The sequence below is a fragment of the Misgurnus anguillicaudatus genome, chromosome 19, assembly GCF_027580225.2.
Source record: "Misgurnus anguillicaudatus chromosome 19, ASM2758022v2, whole genome shotgun sequence".
NCBI classification, from domain to species: Eukaryota; Metazoa; Chordata; class Actinopteri; order Cypriniformes; family Cobitidae; genus Misgurnus; species Misgurnus anguillicaudatus.
In genome coordinates, this window is record NC_073355.2 from 53587148 (window position 1) to 53603954 (window position 16807).

At 37.8% G+C, this 16807-nt stretch overlaps 1 protein-coding gene and 1 long non-coding RNA gene across 4 annotated transcripts in view; one reads left to right on the forward strand and one right to left on the reverse strand.

The window, feature by feature from the left end:
- Nucleotides 1-16807, reverse strand: part of LOC141351244 (meiosis inhibitor protein 1-like) — a 30240-nt gene that overhangs the window by 13383 nt on the left and 50 nt on the right. For 2 of the 3 annotated variants that reach the window (XM_073857871.1, XM_073857873.1), the window contains exons 1-5: nt 16566-16803; nt 16381-16489; nt 4527-4577; nt 1634-1701; nt 1446-1551 (exon numbers count right to left, since the gene is read on the reverse strand). In XM_073857871.1, the coding sequence (XP_073713972.1) occupies nt 1446-1551; nt 1634-1701; nt 4527-4577; nt 16381-16489; nt 16566-16694 (463 nt within the window). In that variant the 5' untranslated portion in view covers nt 16695-16803. Of the gene's footprint in view, nt 1-1445; nt 1552-1633; nt 1702-4526; nt 4578-16380; nt 16490-16565; nt 16804-16807 lie in introns of those variants that run through there. The other variant, XM_073857874.1, reaches the window with a different exon arrangement.
- On the forward strand, nt 9503-10987 carry LOC141351248 (uncharacterized). Its single transcript, XR_012359481.1, has 2 exons — nt 9503-9768; nt 10232-10987. It is a non-coding gene; the product is annotated as an uncharacterized lncRNA (long non-coding RNA).

The window sequence follows — 16807 nt, forward strand, 5'->3', positions numbered from 1 at the left end:
GTTTCTCCTACTATGGTGTTGGGCCTATTTATCGCATACCAAGGATCATGGATCAGTTTGCATATGTTAAAATACTTGAAGAGGTCATGTTGCCCTATGCTGAAGAGGACATGCCCTTGAAACGGTTGTTTCAACAAGACAATGACCCAAAACACACTAGTAAACGGGCAAAGTCTTGGTTCCAAACCAACAAAATTAATGTTATGGAGTGGCCAGCCCAATCTCCAGACCTTAATCCAATTGAGAACTTGTGGGGTGATATCAAAAATGCTGTAAAACCAAGAAATGTGAATGAATTGTGGAATGTTGTTAAAGAATCATGGAGTGGAATAACAGCTGAGAGGTGCCACAAGTTGGTTGACTCCATGCCACACAGATGTCAAGCCGTTTTAAAAAACTGTGTTCAAAAAAATAAATATTAGTTTAGTGATTCACAGGATTGCTAAATCCCAGAAAAAAAAATGTTTGTACAAAATAGTTTTGAGTTCCTACAGTCAAAGGTAGACACTGCTATTTTTTTGAACACACCCCTTTCAACTAATTGCCCAATTACACAGCCTTAAGAGCGTGCATATCATGAATGCTGGGTCTTGTTTGTTTTCTGAGAATCTACTGAACCTACTGGTAACTTGATTGCCACGTAGCAATAAAAAATATACTAAAAACCTTGATTATTCTGGTTAGTCATATTGTACTGCTATTATTTTGAACAAGACTGTATAGATGGAAATCACAAAAATATATATTTTCGTTTTCACATATTTAAGTTACTAAATGAAGAAAGAGAAATAAGAAATAGCTAGATGTTATACTGAGGTAAAACGAAATGTCAAATTTACTTTAGCTAAACAGATCAGTTTAATGATTTAGCCGCCTAATTTTCCTTTACACAACAATCAATCAAAAGCTTGTAGTATCATATATAGCTACACGTGTCAAATCTATCTACTAAATGAAGAAAGAGAAAAAATAAATGCTAAAACAATGTTGTCGCAGAGCACAAGAGCAAGCGCTTAGGTGAAGAGCGGAGCCGGGAGAAGCGCGTGCAGAGGAGTGTGCATATCAAACATGAACAACAAAGGAATAATGGGTTTAATTATGCTTTCACTTTATTTACTACAAGTTTCACTTGTTACGTGAGGATAGAAATGACCGACAAGACAACACCGTACATACTAGGCTACCTAACAATATCTGAGAGAATGCAAAAACATTGAAGTATTTTTCCTCCCTAAGATAGTCAGACGAGCAGAGCGGAGATACATTTTGGTAGCCTGACGGGAATTTGCAATAGCCCCGGGACGTCAGGCTTGCGATTTTGCGAGCCCTGTAAATTATATTAAATATAAGAGGTAGTGTAGTGTTGTTTGTAGTTTTTTTTTGACAGAGCTTCGGTTGTATGTAAGTGATATAAAACATGTCATCAGATAGGTACAGAGTCTTACAGTGGCTGGAGGTCAGCGTTTGACTCAGACCAGGATGAGAATCCAGCAGTTTTCCCAAAAACATGAAAGATGTTAGAGAAGCATTCAGCCTGCTCCTATCACTCAACTGAGAAAGAAAGATAACCAATTACAACAAAAGACTCAAGACATCAGCACATTACTGTATATGTGTGTGTGTGTGTGTATACCTGCGAGTGTATCTCATCTAAGATGAAGTGTAAAAGCTGTGGGCGATCTAATGACATCTTCAACAGTACTGAAACACAAACACACATCATTACACACTAACTGCACATGTTATATGCAGAGGTGTCAAGTAACGAAGTACAAATCGTTACTTAAGTAGTAATTGTGGGTATTTATACTTTACTGGAGTAATTCTTTTCAGACGACTTTTTACTTCTACTCCTTACATTTTAAAAATAGCCTCGTTACTCCCATTTAATTTTGGCTTGTTTTCATTCCGGTTTGAAAAAATATGTTTTGTTCAACGGCGCTGCACAGATTGAACAACGAAAAACAAGTACAGCGAGAGCAATTAGAAAGCATGCGGAGCAGTCTGCTCTCACGATACTTTGATATCATACGCCATCCGTTTGCACAGTAAAGCATCACAATTGATGGACAGCTACTGTATCCCTGGGAACACACCGCATTCTGTCTTCAAATGGAAAAGAAAAGTCCAAAATAAAAGTCGTGCATCACTTTCAGGTCAGTTCACATTCACAAGCCTGTGTAAATGTATACCTTTTTGCTGCTGACATCTGCAACTCATTTGCCTTATTTAAATAGCAGGGCTCAACATAAAGCACTGCCCGGTGGCCCGGGGCAAGTGTGAGAGATGTTCGGGCCAGTAAAAAGTATTGTCATATGCCTGATCGGGCCAGTTATTCACTCTCAGTCACTGAAATATATTTTCATCAATTTATATTATTTAACATCTTGGAAGCAGACATTTACTTGGGTAAAACACAACGAAAGAAACAATGCAATATTTTGCACAGTTTGCTGTCAGTTTACAAGTAAAGCAGAAAAGTTGGGAGCCTTTTTTCTTTGGAACATGTCTGTTGTATATGTATACAAATATGTTTGACTTTTGAATTATTATTTTTAAATGTGACACTGACTTTTTTTATTGGGGCCAGTGAAAATTTCAGCAGGGCAAGTGAAAACCTGAATCAGTGGCCCGACCGGGCCAGTATAAAAAATTATTTGTGTTGAGCCCTGAATAGTATAACAATGTACTAATTTACAGGGCTTGACATTAACTTTTTGAGCAACTTGTCCTTCGGACAAGTAAATTTGTGTTTCACTTGTCCATGCACAAAAGTCACTTGTCCGGGTAAAGATTTATAATATAATGTATTTTTTGTGTTTTGCTAATCAGTGGCGGAGCAAGGGATTTTCAGGGGTGGGCAGGCAGGGGCCAGCAGTTACTCTGGTGCACATAAAATCTCTATCATCCAACCTTAAAATACTTTTAAGTATTATAGGTGTGTTAATAAGAATAATGTATAACATACAATTGCTACAATACTTTATTTGAATTAAAATGAATTGAGATTAACATACAATTTATAGTCATATTTCAACCTCATGTTTTTTTTAACTATTTAATCAAATAATCATAATCAAATAATTTAATCAAATCATTTGGCTGCTTCTTGCTACTCTTTCTGAAGAATGATGCTATATCTGCTGCCTTTCTCTTCATTTTTCCCACATTTCAATGATTGTAGAAAAGTGTCACCTTTAATAAATGGACTAATCCGGTCACCCCTGTTATTTAGTGCGAAATGGACTGTTCCAAAACTTTCCGCTATAGAGTGAATGATAACGGGAAAGGAGATCGGCTGAATAGTGTAAATGGTTATAGTTTAAATAAGCAGGATTGATTCAAATCAAAGGAGGTTTTGTGCACTGTGCGTGCATTATACTAAACACACATCTATGCACATTTAATAAAGTCAACGATTTGAATACTTTGAGTGAGACATACTTGTTCTAACCGGACAAACTTTAGCCTTCAACCAAACCCGGACTAACATTAGCAATTAAAGCAAAATAATAGAAGATTTTTCAATGATTGTCTGACATTAAAACACTGTACATTACCATGTTTTAAATAACTTATTAGAATAAATGTATATAGATTATCTGTTATATATATATATAAAATCAATCTTAAACCTAGCATTTACGCTGTAATGTTTGCGTGGGATTTTTAATGTACAGTGACGAACTCTGTTCGATTCAGATCAGCTGTCGCGCAGCACACACAATCATAGGCGCGCTGAAAGAGAGATTCTCATTATAAAACAGAGTCTTAAACAAGATTTTAAGCCCATTATGTGTTTTACCGAACGTTAGAAGAGAAAAAATACGGACTTAAATCGGCTTTTTTTGACACACAGTGAAGTCATTTATATTCACGCTGGAGCCTGAAGAAACATCACTCTCCGCGACTCCCGCCCCTCCGTGTTCGGCGATCAGGTTTAATGCGCGCACAGCTTGTTTAGTAACAATAACAGTACATGTAAACGTGTGTGTCGGCGTGCTGCGCTCTCTGTTCAATATTCCGCTTGGTGTTTGCGCTGCGCGTTCTGCTCTGTCGTTAACGGCACATAACGTGAAGTAACATTGATTAAAATTTAACTTGTCCAGTCGGACAACTAATTTTCTCTTACACTTGTCCTACAAAAAATCCACTTGTCCCGGACAAGCGGACAAGCCTTAATGTCGAGCCCTGAATTTATATCATGTAACTTCAATTGTTTAAATGACATTGTGCTGCGTTGCGTTTTGAAGCAGTAGGTAGGGTAGTGCACAATAGGCCCTTGTGGCGCGGCCTAGACTTTTTTCCTTAATGGCATTTTTTTCCTTACATTACTTTTACTTTTATACTTCAAGTAGTTTTGAAACCAGTACTTTTACACTTTTACTTGAGTAAAAAGCTTGAGTTGATACTATAACTTCTACTTAAGTAATGAATGGGAATACTTTTGACACCACATGTTATATGTTACCTGTTGTTTATTATAATAATACACATAGACAACAAATGTGTGAATGATTCCTCACCTTCTACTGTCTGATCCAGCAGTGTTGAATCCACACAACAGAACAGCATTCCTACAACACAAACACACTCATTTACATATGCTGTGGACTCATATAGACCAATGTAGTGTTGGGCAATATGCCCCATTGTGAGATCGTCCTATCATCACCCTGTGAGATCGCCAATACATGACAGTATCAGGGGGCGGTGCAATATCAAGGCACTTGATTGGTGGACAAAAGAAGAAGCTGACTTACTCTGAGCACGTCATTAAAGGTGCAATATGTAAAATCCGCCGCTAGAGGGCCCCAAAACAATCATAACAATAACAATGACATAGATTAATGACGCTCTGAAGCAGCAGGGAATTATCAGGGGGGCAGGGTTTCATATTTCACTGAAGCATCCCTGGGCACCACCATTAGTTAGCGGACCCCCACCTGATGTTAGCATTCCATTGACTCCCATTCATTTTGGCTTCACTTTGACAGCGAATAACTTTACATCTAAGGCAACTGACGGAGTAACAGAGAGAACGAGCACAGCGCCCCACCCCTGCGCGGGCACTCTCCGTCTTCAGTTCTATCTTTGCTCTCTCCCTCACAACAAAATCAACTGATCCTAATTGTAGTGTGTGAAATTCTAAACAATGCGCAATGCGACACTGGGAAACTACAACTCCCATGAGCACTCCCTGCACCCAGCATAACGCACAGTTGAGACCGTTTGTTGAGACGCACACACGATCAGCGGGGAGGCTCGTGATGCGGACCAAAGCGTAACCTTATTTACCAGAGAGAGCGCGAGAGCTGATAAATTTGCGAATGCAAAGGAGGACGCAGTCTGAGCGCATACACGTACACTTCTGGGAAAGATAAAACAATTTCATGGAAGTAACTGAAGAGATTTAAAGTGCGTGCACACTCTCTGGGCAAGAGGAGAGAGAAATTCATATGGCATACCTGAAAGCACACGTCCCAAGAAACCCGCCAGTGGAGAGGTTCGCGCATCATTTTAATGTAGGCTACTTTGGGCAACAATAATGTCCTCTCGACATTTGTCAGTCTTAAATCACTTTTAACAGAAACCATGATCAAGCTTATAAAATACAATCTGCTTAAACAAGTTGACAGTAAAATTCATGTACATTTCTTGACAGTATTTACTGCTGTTGTTAATTAATATTTAAAATGTTTATGTGTTTATGTTTTCAGTTAATCTTCTACACCCCTGCTCCACTTTAAATATATTCATTAGAAGTAAATCTATTGATGCCTTACTAGCATGTTTTTATAAATATATGATATGATCTATACTGATATACCTGCTATATACCAGCTAATAAATGTAGTCTTAATTTGGGTGGTCGGTCTGCACTTAAAGGATTAGTCCAAATCCAGATATTTTACTCACCACAACGTCATCCAAAATGTTGATGTATTTTTTTTTGTTCAGTCGAGAAGAAATTATGTTTTTTGAGGAAAACATTCCAGGATTTTTCTCATTTTAATGGACTTCAACTCTTTCACTGCCAGCGTTTTAAAAAAAAAGTTGCCAGCCAGCGCCAGTGTTTTTCATGATTTTTACCAAAGTTTAATGCCTTCCAGAAAATGTTTTTCTTTAAATATATAAATATACCAAATGAAAGAACAGACCCTCTGCTTTCAAACAAAAAAAAGTTTATTCCTACCTTGAGTGGTTCTTTTGTAATCAGCTTTTGAATATGGGTAGGTTTCTGCAAAAACACCACATTTTGAGCAAATTTTGAGACGGACTTTTCATAGAGATCCCATTCAGAGCGATCTTTAAAACAGACACGGACATGCAGCCGCTTGCCATAGGGCAATACTTCCGGGTTTAAAAAGTTGCAGAAGGGTGCCACCTGGTGGATAATAGCAGTATTGCGGAAAGACGGAAAATCTCGTCATTGGCGGGGAAGCGTTTTCTCTTAATTGACGAGATATCTCGTCAATGGCGGTGAAAGAGTTAATAGAGCCCATAATTTAATACTTAACTCATCACTTAACAGTTTTTTTTCTACGGAGTTTCAAAGGACTCTAAACAATCTCAAACGAGGCATAAGGGTCTTATCTAGCGAAACGATTGTCATTTTTGACCATAAAATTCTATTAAAGTCCATTAAAATTAGAAAAATCCTGGAATGTTTTTCTCAAAAAACATAATTTCTTCTCGACTGAACAAAGAAAGACATCAACATTTTGGATGACATGGTGGTGAGTAAATTATCTGGATTTTTTTTTATGAAAATGTACTAGTCCTTTAAAGGCACTCCGCAGAACTTTTTGGCCACCAGGGGCCGCTAGACATGTATTTTTCACGTCTAGCGCCCCTAGAGGCCACAAGCGCCGCGGCACTGTCGCAAAGGAAAAGAACTGGCCAACCTTAAAACTAAAAAACTAAACCTTTAAAACGCTAAATGATCAACATTTTGAGGCATCAGGGAGAAACGCAGTCATGTTACAACTTTCTGATGAGGAACTTGTGGCGGTGATACAGAAGCCGTTTCTCAATCTGAAGGTTGCAGGTTGTCGCATTTCTAAGCTGCATACGTCATCAAGACCGTCTTATTTCAGAATATTAACTATTATTAAGTTGACTATTATTCTTAGTTAATAGAAAATTGTTGTAATATGCTTATGACTTGCGAATTTAATGCTCAGTTTACCTTAATAAACCAGGCTTGATGATGTATGCAGCCTGCATATTTGACCTCCGGAGGCTGCAGCCTTCCAACTGAGAAACGACCACAAGTATTTCCTTGCCTTTTTCGGAACAAATATTGTTGCATTTTCTGCAATGGCACTCGTTTTTCCTCTCTTTTCTGTGAAAATTGTCGCTCCAAATCCAAGTAAACCGATATGTTTAGGTCTGCCGCTTTGTTATACGTCACGCGAGTGACAGCGGAACGCAGCAAATGAGGAAGAGGGAAACGGCCGGATCCGATTGGTGAATGATTAGGGTTTGGTTTTACACTGTGTGAGTGTGAGCAAGTTTGACTGATAAGACATGCTGGATTAGAGGGTATCTGAGTAGAGGGAAATATATGCAAGAGAATCGCAGTCATTTAGAAAGAAGAGCGCATTTGTGTATGAATCGAGATCGTGAGTTTATATAAAAAATTTCCTTAAGGGGAATCAAACCTGGGTCGCCCATGTCATAGGTCCATGACACTAACACGGTGCCACAGAGTCACATGATAGAAGTTGCTCTCTACACTCCTTAAGTAGCCTTAAATTTGTGTTGAGGAAGTGGAGGAAGTGACGTATGCCGTAAAGCAGTCGAATTTTGTAGTTCTTTTTGTGCTCGGGTTACTACCTGAAACCCTAAGTTTTACGAGTAAAAGCGATACAGACCCCGTCAGGCTATGGTAGACATGTCATTCAACCTATTTAAAGTCGATGCACTATCACAAGGGTCTATATTATGAAGGTTGAAAAACTACAAAGTGTCACTTTAAAAGTCAATCTGCACCTAATCTAGCTAAATTAAGTAAACTTGCTCGAATTAAAGTCAATTTAGGATGCCAAAGTCAAATTTAATCGTATAAAATTTATTTTACCAGCAACAAAATTGTAGCCAGTGAAAATGCTAAGTGGCTATAACTTTTGAAAACAACTAGCCACTTTGGCTGGTGAGCAAAAAAGTTAAAGGAATAGTGTACTCATTTTCAATAATAAAATATGTTATTACCTTAACTAAGAATTGTTGATACATCCCTCTATCATCTGTGTGCGTGCACATAAGCGCTGGAGCGTGCTGCGACGCTTCGATAGCATTTAGCTTAGCCCCATTCATTCAATGGTACCATTTAGAGATAAAGTTAGAAGTGACCAAACACATCAACGTTTTTCCTATTTAAGACGAGTAGTTATACGAGCAAGTTTGGTGGTACAAAATAAAACGTAGCGCTTTTCTAAGCGGATTTAAAATAGGAACTATATTTTATGGCGTAATAGCACTTTTGGGAGTACTTCGACTCGGCGCAGTAACACCCTCCATCTTCCATTATGAGAGTGAGAAGGGGAGCGGACTTTTCAGGCGAGTCAAAGTACTCCCAAAAGTGCTATTACTCCATAAAATATAGTTCCTCTTTTAAATCCGCTTAGAAAAGCGCTATGTTTTACTTTGTACCACCAAACTTGCTCGTATAACTACTCGTCTTAAATAGGAAAAACGTTGATGTGTTTGGTCACTTCTAACTTTATCTCTGTTTGGTACCATTGAATGAATGGGGCTAAGCTAAATGCTATCGAAGTGTCGCAGCGCGCTCCAGCGCTTACGTGCACGCACACAGATGATAGAGGGATGTATTAACAATTCTTAGTTAAGGTAATAACATATTTTAATATTGAAAATGAGTAGACTATTCCTTTAAGGTCAAGGCCTGATTACTTCTTAGAAGAACATACACATCTGAAATGAGAAAGTAAGTGTGCTTACCCCATTTAGCAATAGTGTTAAGTAAAACATGTTTAGTAAATTACCTATAAAATCGTTTACTTTAAACTTAAAGTGCTGTTATCATGTCTCACGGAAATAACAGCGCTATTTGGATATTATGGATTATACTCCCGCCTACTTTTAAAAACAAAGTTTTAACGAGTGTTTATTGGAACCTGAAGTATAATCTCATATACAGTGTGTTACGACACAAATAGTCCTCAGATTGTAGGCGATAAGATGTTCATGCGAAATCTGATGTAAGACTATGTATCTATATTTCACGGATTATACGCATTTGTGGACAAAAATGGTCAATGGATTTTATTGGACTTTCATGGATCATTCACACATCTGAAACAGACTTGATTCGATTTGCGATCGTTATGTCAAACACAAAAGGTAAGAAGTCACGTTATATTTTGCATGTCGTCATCTTCTGTCACAAAATACTACATTTACGATGCTAGAGCATCTGTATCTCAAAACAGAGACCATACAATGATGCTAATCCCATAAATTATACCTTTTAAATGTATTCACCTTATTTTTCACGACAACAAGGGCGGCGCCATTTCGCTCATTTTATCAACGTTCTTCCGGCCGCATAGACGATGAGCAGCTGAGGCAGTGACTGAAGGCGACGCGTTAAAGCTTAAAAAGCTCACCCGAGCGCCTTTATGTTTCTTTCTTACCAATTTTAAGCCAACTGAGGAACACCCTTATCCCAAGTAATGGTTCGACTACGATGTTCCGGTAACTTTAAACCACGCCGGGTGTTGAAAAGGTGGCCAGTTTCAGGTAAGCTATCTTAGCTAACTTTGTGCTCGTTCGCCTAAAGTTAGATTTGTGAAGTCCGTTCTACAAATACACTTAAGATCAGTAACGTTAGTTTATAAAATGCAACCATTTGAATGGTTTTAATTGTCCACCTATATTTGTATATTTACGATAGTACAACGAGATATTATAGTACATTGCATTCTTACAGTAGCCCACGTGATTCCTACAAGTTACTGAGATTTCAGATGCTAGAATGTCAGTTCATTTCTCATTCAGATATTGATAATGACCTATTAAACAACGTATTATTTAACACTGAAGTTAAAGGTTGTGTGTATAATGTTACTGTCTCTTTTTAATGCATCTCTCTCTTACACTCTGTTCTGTTTAAGTATGGGTGCCATTTATATATTAATTCTCATGATGCAAGTTTATTTTAAATACTAACATAAAACTGTTTATGGTTATATTGTTTTCACAGATGCATTGATGTGTAATGATGCAGTGGACAACTGTGAGGATGATACAATCAACATGTTCCTAAACTGTGATGCAGAAACACAATCCATCCGTCTCTGACCAGAACTACACTTTAAAATCACAACTCAACCTGAAGCAACCTACATCTGATATGGGAAAACAATGGTGCCGTTTCCCTGACAGGGCTTATGCTGGTCCCAAGCTAAAATGCATATTTGAGCTACAATAATTTAAAAACACCTTTTACTGACATACCTCAACATATATGAGTGCCATTGTTTTGTCACAAGATGCGCACCAGTCTTGTTTTTTTGTAGGGTTTGTTTGTAAAAACTAAAATGTCCTAATATAATTAAATCCTAGTCCTGTAAACCCTGTCCGAGAAACTGCTTCAATGTGTTGAGCTGGCACAAATGTACATATCTCTGCTGAGAAACAACCATCTTTGTGTCAGCTTTACAGAGGGTTGATATTGCATCCATTACACAGTCGCCAAGCACTTTACCAGTACATACACCAACAGCTTCCAGATAAACACTTGGGATCAGCTCCTGATGACTCCGATAAAGCTGTGTCTTAATTTATTGCAGGGTGGTCTTGCTTTACCTGTTGTAAAGTTACATTAAACCTTCATATGTGATGAGATGTCATGCAGTGATATTAAACATTTACAGTGTGATCAGATGTTGTGCATTTATATTAAACCTTTACAATGTGATCAGATGTTGTGCAGTTATATTAAACATTTACAGTGTGATCAGATGTTGTGCATTTATGTTAAACCTTTACAATGTGATCAGATGTTGTGCATTTATATTAAACCTTTACAATGTGATCAGATGTTGTGCAATTATATTAAACCTTTACAATGTGATCAGATGTTGTGCATTTATATTAAACCTTTACAATGTGATCAGCTGTTGTGCATTTATATTAAACCTTTACAATGTGATCAGATGTTGTGCAATTATATTAAACCTTTACAATGTGATTAGATGTTGTGCATTTATATTAAACCTTTACAATGTGATCAGATGTTGTGCAGTTATATTAAACATTTACTATGTGATCAGATGTAACCTCCCATGCAGTTATATAAACCTTTACAGTGTGATCAGATATTATCTGTAAGGAATTTCTTAAACCATATGTGAGCTTTGTAGATTCCACTTAAAAAAGTCTCCTGATTTGAAGGAATAAGTTTGCAAATGAATTCTATCATGGTACCACAAAAACGAAATAGTTATTGGACTGGCTAAGGTGCACATTTGCTTTAAAAAAGACGAAATCACTGTGTAAATATTGGTAGACATACTTTTAATAATTTTCAATGCTGATCTATCAACTCCTGACAGGACGAGGTAATTAAATATGTCCCATAGGTTACTTGCCGCGGCCGCTTCATATCGTCTAACCACGAGACGATTGATGGGACAATATAAGACTATCTGAGCGTCGTATGAAGTTGTGTTACCGTGCTCCTAATTTAAAACATTTACAGCAGTAGCGATATTTGTCATTTCGCTAAAGTTATAGTGAACTACAAACAATCTTCTAACCACCAAACTAACCACCGAATGCACTGTGCCATATTAGCAGCGGAAGTCGGTTGACAAAATGCGGAAGAGCGAAGAACTAAAAAGGGGCGTGGCGGAATAAGGTGAATAGTAATGTGAATTATTGTTTGTAATGTAGACCGTAGCCTATATAGATACTTTTTTGCAGGCTAGATAGTTTGCAGCGTGGTTTCGAAAGTTAAAAAAATATATTTAACGGCTTTATTTTACAATTCTACATTAACTAAGTAATAGTGCTTTGCCAAACTAAGTGTTTTGCCAAACTAACCAAGACCGGGCCTTACCGACCCGGCTTTTCTGACGAGGCTAACGTACCCCCGAGACTCTTGTAACTTTACGGTCCGGACCTCCCGCTAGCTTCTAGCAATTAGCACGCGGTCCACAAGCAGTACACATCCCCCGCCGGGTCTAAATTTCTGTCATTTGCGAAAATAATGTGTTTGAAAATGTTTTGTAACGGGAATATGTTAGCATTGTCCAGGGAAAACGAGTGTACTGTTGAGACTGCTACATCACAATTTACTCTGGAATCATTATGTGTCATGAGTTTCTTCTCCTGGAGTGTACTTATTAGTGGTACTTTTTTGCTTGATTTGTCTGTTGGCAACATAAACCGTTAATAAGAATTAGGGCCGGGACTCGATTAAAAAAATTTATCTAATTAATTAGAGGCTTTGTAATTAATTAATCTAAATTAATCGCATTTTAATCTCATATAAATATTTGACCTGAGAACATTAAGAAGTATTTTTTACATGGATTTTTATGAATAATGACTGAATACATAAGCTTAACAAAATATTGTTTATTTTTGTTCAACCAAGTCGTTGTACCCGGAGTCAGGCTAATGTCCACGCTAGCTGCTGTATGTTTTGCATTGAGATGATACTTGAGGCTCGATGTGCTGCGGTGATATGTGAATTCCTTGTTGCATATCTTACACACAACCATGCTCTTATCGACAATTACCAGTGATGCGCGGGTCAATGTATAAACAACCCGCCCGCAACTCGGACCGCAAAGAAATATATATATATATATATATTATACCCGACCCGCTGGCCCGCATTTCTTAAAGTAGTAATTTGTAATTTGTAATAATTGCAGGGTTCGGGACTTCTCAGGTTTTGACTGTCTGTGTTCTGGTACCTATGTGCGCGGATGCCCCACCTCGCGTATAAAAACAACAAAACATAATATACTATATAGCCTATATTAAAATATATAAAAAATATATTATGCACATTTTTAAGTTGCACATCGTTTATAGGTTTCTTAAGTGGGATTCAGATGTAAAATGTACGCGCCTTTAGTGTTACCATTGAAACTTAACTAAATTAAAAAATAAGAGGTGATATATAGCTTTAGCCTACATAAATGCTTATTGCTTTAATGTTGCGAGTTCCTCTTCAGCTTTTCTTGCTGTTATGTTTATAATAGTTAATTGTTCAGAGTTCATATTGATGATCTTATAGTCAATTTAAAAATGTTCTTACAAACTGACTCTATTCGTCAGAAAAACTATCATTTAACTTTTTTCCTTTACCTGCCGTCGCTGTTCTCTGTGCGTGTCCTCCGTCAAAGTAGCTGTAAGATTAAAATTGAAGGAACTTATTCCTTGGTCACAACTTGGCACAACCCCCTGTGCTGATCAAAGACCAATACAGCGGGGGTTAAAGATGGTCTTCTGATTGGTCAGTTTGAATGTATTATGTTGGGTTTGGTCAAGTACAGTGGGGGTTAAAGGTGATCTTCTGATTGGTCAATTTGAATGTATCAAGTTAGGCTTAGTCACATGGTCAAGGGATAGAGGATAAAGGTCAAGGTTTTTATGAGCTCTGGGCTTTGCATTTTAGCTTTTGCCTTTGCATTGGCCTTTTCCCCTTTTCTTTCTTTCTTCACCTAAGTTCTGGGGTTCGGGCCTTTAGGCCTAGATTTCAGTTCTCAAGTGTGAATCTCTTTCTTCTAAACTTCCTTTCTCTGTTCTTTATCTTATCAGGTAATATCTCACATACATTGGAAACAGTCAATTGTTTGTATTATTTACTATTTTATGTAGGGATGCACCGAATCCAGGATTCGGTTTCGGATTCGGCCGAATACTGGGCTTTTTGGCGGGGTTCGGGTTCGGCCGAATCCTAGATTTTTTTTCCACCGAACCGAACCCTAGGCTTGCGCTACGCTGGTCGACGTCACGCAGCCGTTGATTACACACATCGGGTGCTGACGTGGAGATGAGCTTTTTCTTTCGGTCAGCTGGACACACCAAAACTTTTAAACACGGCTGAAAACGCCTTGAGGACCCCAAATGCCAGCTGTTTTTCAGCCGAGCGCTTGGTAGCTGTGATGCTTCAGCTGTGAGCCGGTTGGTTGCTGTGGTAATGTCCCGCCCCTCCTCCACTGGACGGCCGTGTGAAGACTGTGATATTGACGAGCGGAGCTTCTCACTCAAAGTTAAATATAGTTTTCAGCGCGGAGCTGCTTGCTTATTGGAAAAACGAGCGTGTCGCAACGCATCGCTTTCATTATGCATAGGCTTATGGTAATTGTCAAAATAGTTTTTCCAACTTGTCATCCTGGCATAATGTACAGATAAAATTAAATAAAATGAAAAATACACTGCTGTGGACGTTTTTTACTTCATTAATGTGTTTTACTGTGTTGGAATAAGGATGCGAGTAGGATTCGGTATTCGGTTTCGGCCGAATCTTAAACGGTGGATTCGGGATTCGGCCGAACCTAAAAAATCTGGATTCGGTGCATCCCTAATTTTATGCATTTATAGTGTAACCATTTCAACTGTAACTTTAAGTCAGTACTGTAATTAAACCTTTTCATTTACAAATCTGTTGTTTAGTTTTGATTTAGTGGTAATACTTAAACGCTCCATATTGCAATACAATATATTCGTACTCTAGCAACGCTCTCAGACATATTGTGTCCGAAACCGGGGAACGATTGCAGTTTTGTTCTCCTTCCGAAACCTGAGATCCCTTACATAGCCTATTAAAATTAATATGAAGTTGATTTTTAAAAGTCTTAAGCACACCGCAAATCAAACGTGCTGCTACGTTATGCTCCAAATGCGCGTGTAAATTTAACTTCTGGGCACTGCCAGGCTGATTTTTTGAAAAGTAAGTGATATAGGCTACTCACTGCATGTTTTGGCATTCGGTAGCATATGCATCAATAAGATGCACGGTGTTGCTTTTAATGTTCTTTTTAATTTATATTCACAAAACCTAACAACAAAACATTGTTTATAATTACGAGACAAATTATTTGAAACGAAATTCGTTTTAAAGTAGCAAACAAAACTTAAATTAAACTCGTAATAAACTAATTAAATTGAAACAAAACAACATTACAACAATATTTAAACCAAACGATACTCAAACATTAACATATAACAGACATTAGGATACATGTTAAAATAATCTGTAGTTTGTTGGTAGATGTTTATTGGGTAAAACCTCCGTTGCAAACCTCCATTTACCAGAATAAATAAATTTTACTTTGAAATTGATGCGTTGTCACGTTAAAATCAGCTGTTCGTTTAGGTTCCGTCTACTTTTATTTACACTGCATCACAACCCCGGAGTTCTCGAACTAAAACAGGGTCTGCAGCATTTACGAATGACTCTATTAATAAGTGCGATTAAAATGCGTTAAAATGTTTAACGCGTTATTTTTTGTGTAATTAATTAATCTTAATTAACGCGTTAAAGTCCCGGCTCTAATAATAATATATAAAAACAACACAGTATGGTCTGTACTGCTCACGATACCACTGAGCATGCGCACGCGCACATGACGTTAGTAGTGGGGCGTGATCAAAGGAGCAGCAGCTCATAAATATGTAATGACCAGCTCAAAACGGCACAATCTGAAATGCTCTGAAACAGAGGCTCCTAGAGACGGGTAACAATCTTTTCCTACAAGCTATTTCGAGCAAACAACTTTTGAAACATGCTTCATGGAACTCATACACCTATTTAACTTGTGAAAAAGCAGTCATAAGATGGGCACTTTAAACTGAAGTGAGATGAAACTAGATCAAAGCACAAAGCAAATTTTATATGGTAAACAATTACACTATTACCCCTTTTAACACTACGTTTTTAATGCTGCTTTTTAACTTATATGATTATACTAAAATAATGATCAGGTCTTTCAAAAAAATGATTTTATCTTTCAAAACTATGAAAGCAAGTCGTGGAAAAGCACCGCTTTTTTGCAAAGGGGGCAAGAAAGGATAACAGAGTGACAGGTAATATCTGTGTCTGATAATTGCATAGTCTAGGCTATATATAATTTGGAAGAGGTTTAAAACTGAATTATTCTCAGCCACAGTCTGCAAGAAAATCAGGGCTTGACATTAACTTTTTGAGGAACTTGTCCTTTGGACAAGTAAATTTATGTTTCACTTGTCCGGGTAAAGAGTTATAATATAATTATAAATATATTTTGTGTTTTGCTTTGTGTCTCACGCAGTAGTGAGCAGGTGAAGTTTACTCTCAAGTGTGTTTGTTTTATATGTGTATTTGTGTGTGTTTATGTGTGTATTTCTCACGCATTAGTGAGCAGGTGAAGTTTACTCTCAGATTTTCCTCACAGTACAGCAGCTCGCGTATCTCCTCCGCGCGAGTCACGCACACCAGCGCAGCGCGCTTGCGCAAAGACTGTAGAAACATGAGAGCTCAATAAACACAGTGTTTCATTTTTTTAAATAATTTATCGCGATTTTCTGGTTCTTACCGACACGTCCGGCCTTTCTATCATCTCCACGACGCAAGCGACACACGCGGCTCCGCGCTCCCAGTTTGCGAACCACCGCGGCGCGTGGTCGGCGTGAATGTTTTCACAGATAATGTCTAAACTCGACATGTTCACCGTTACTCGACTGTTAAGCACTTAAGATGATGATTATATCACTTTTATTTTACACTTTTCTCTCAGTGCGATTAAGATATTAAACCTCTACACAGTGAAGAATTTAT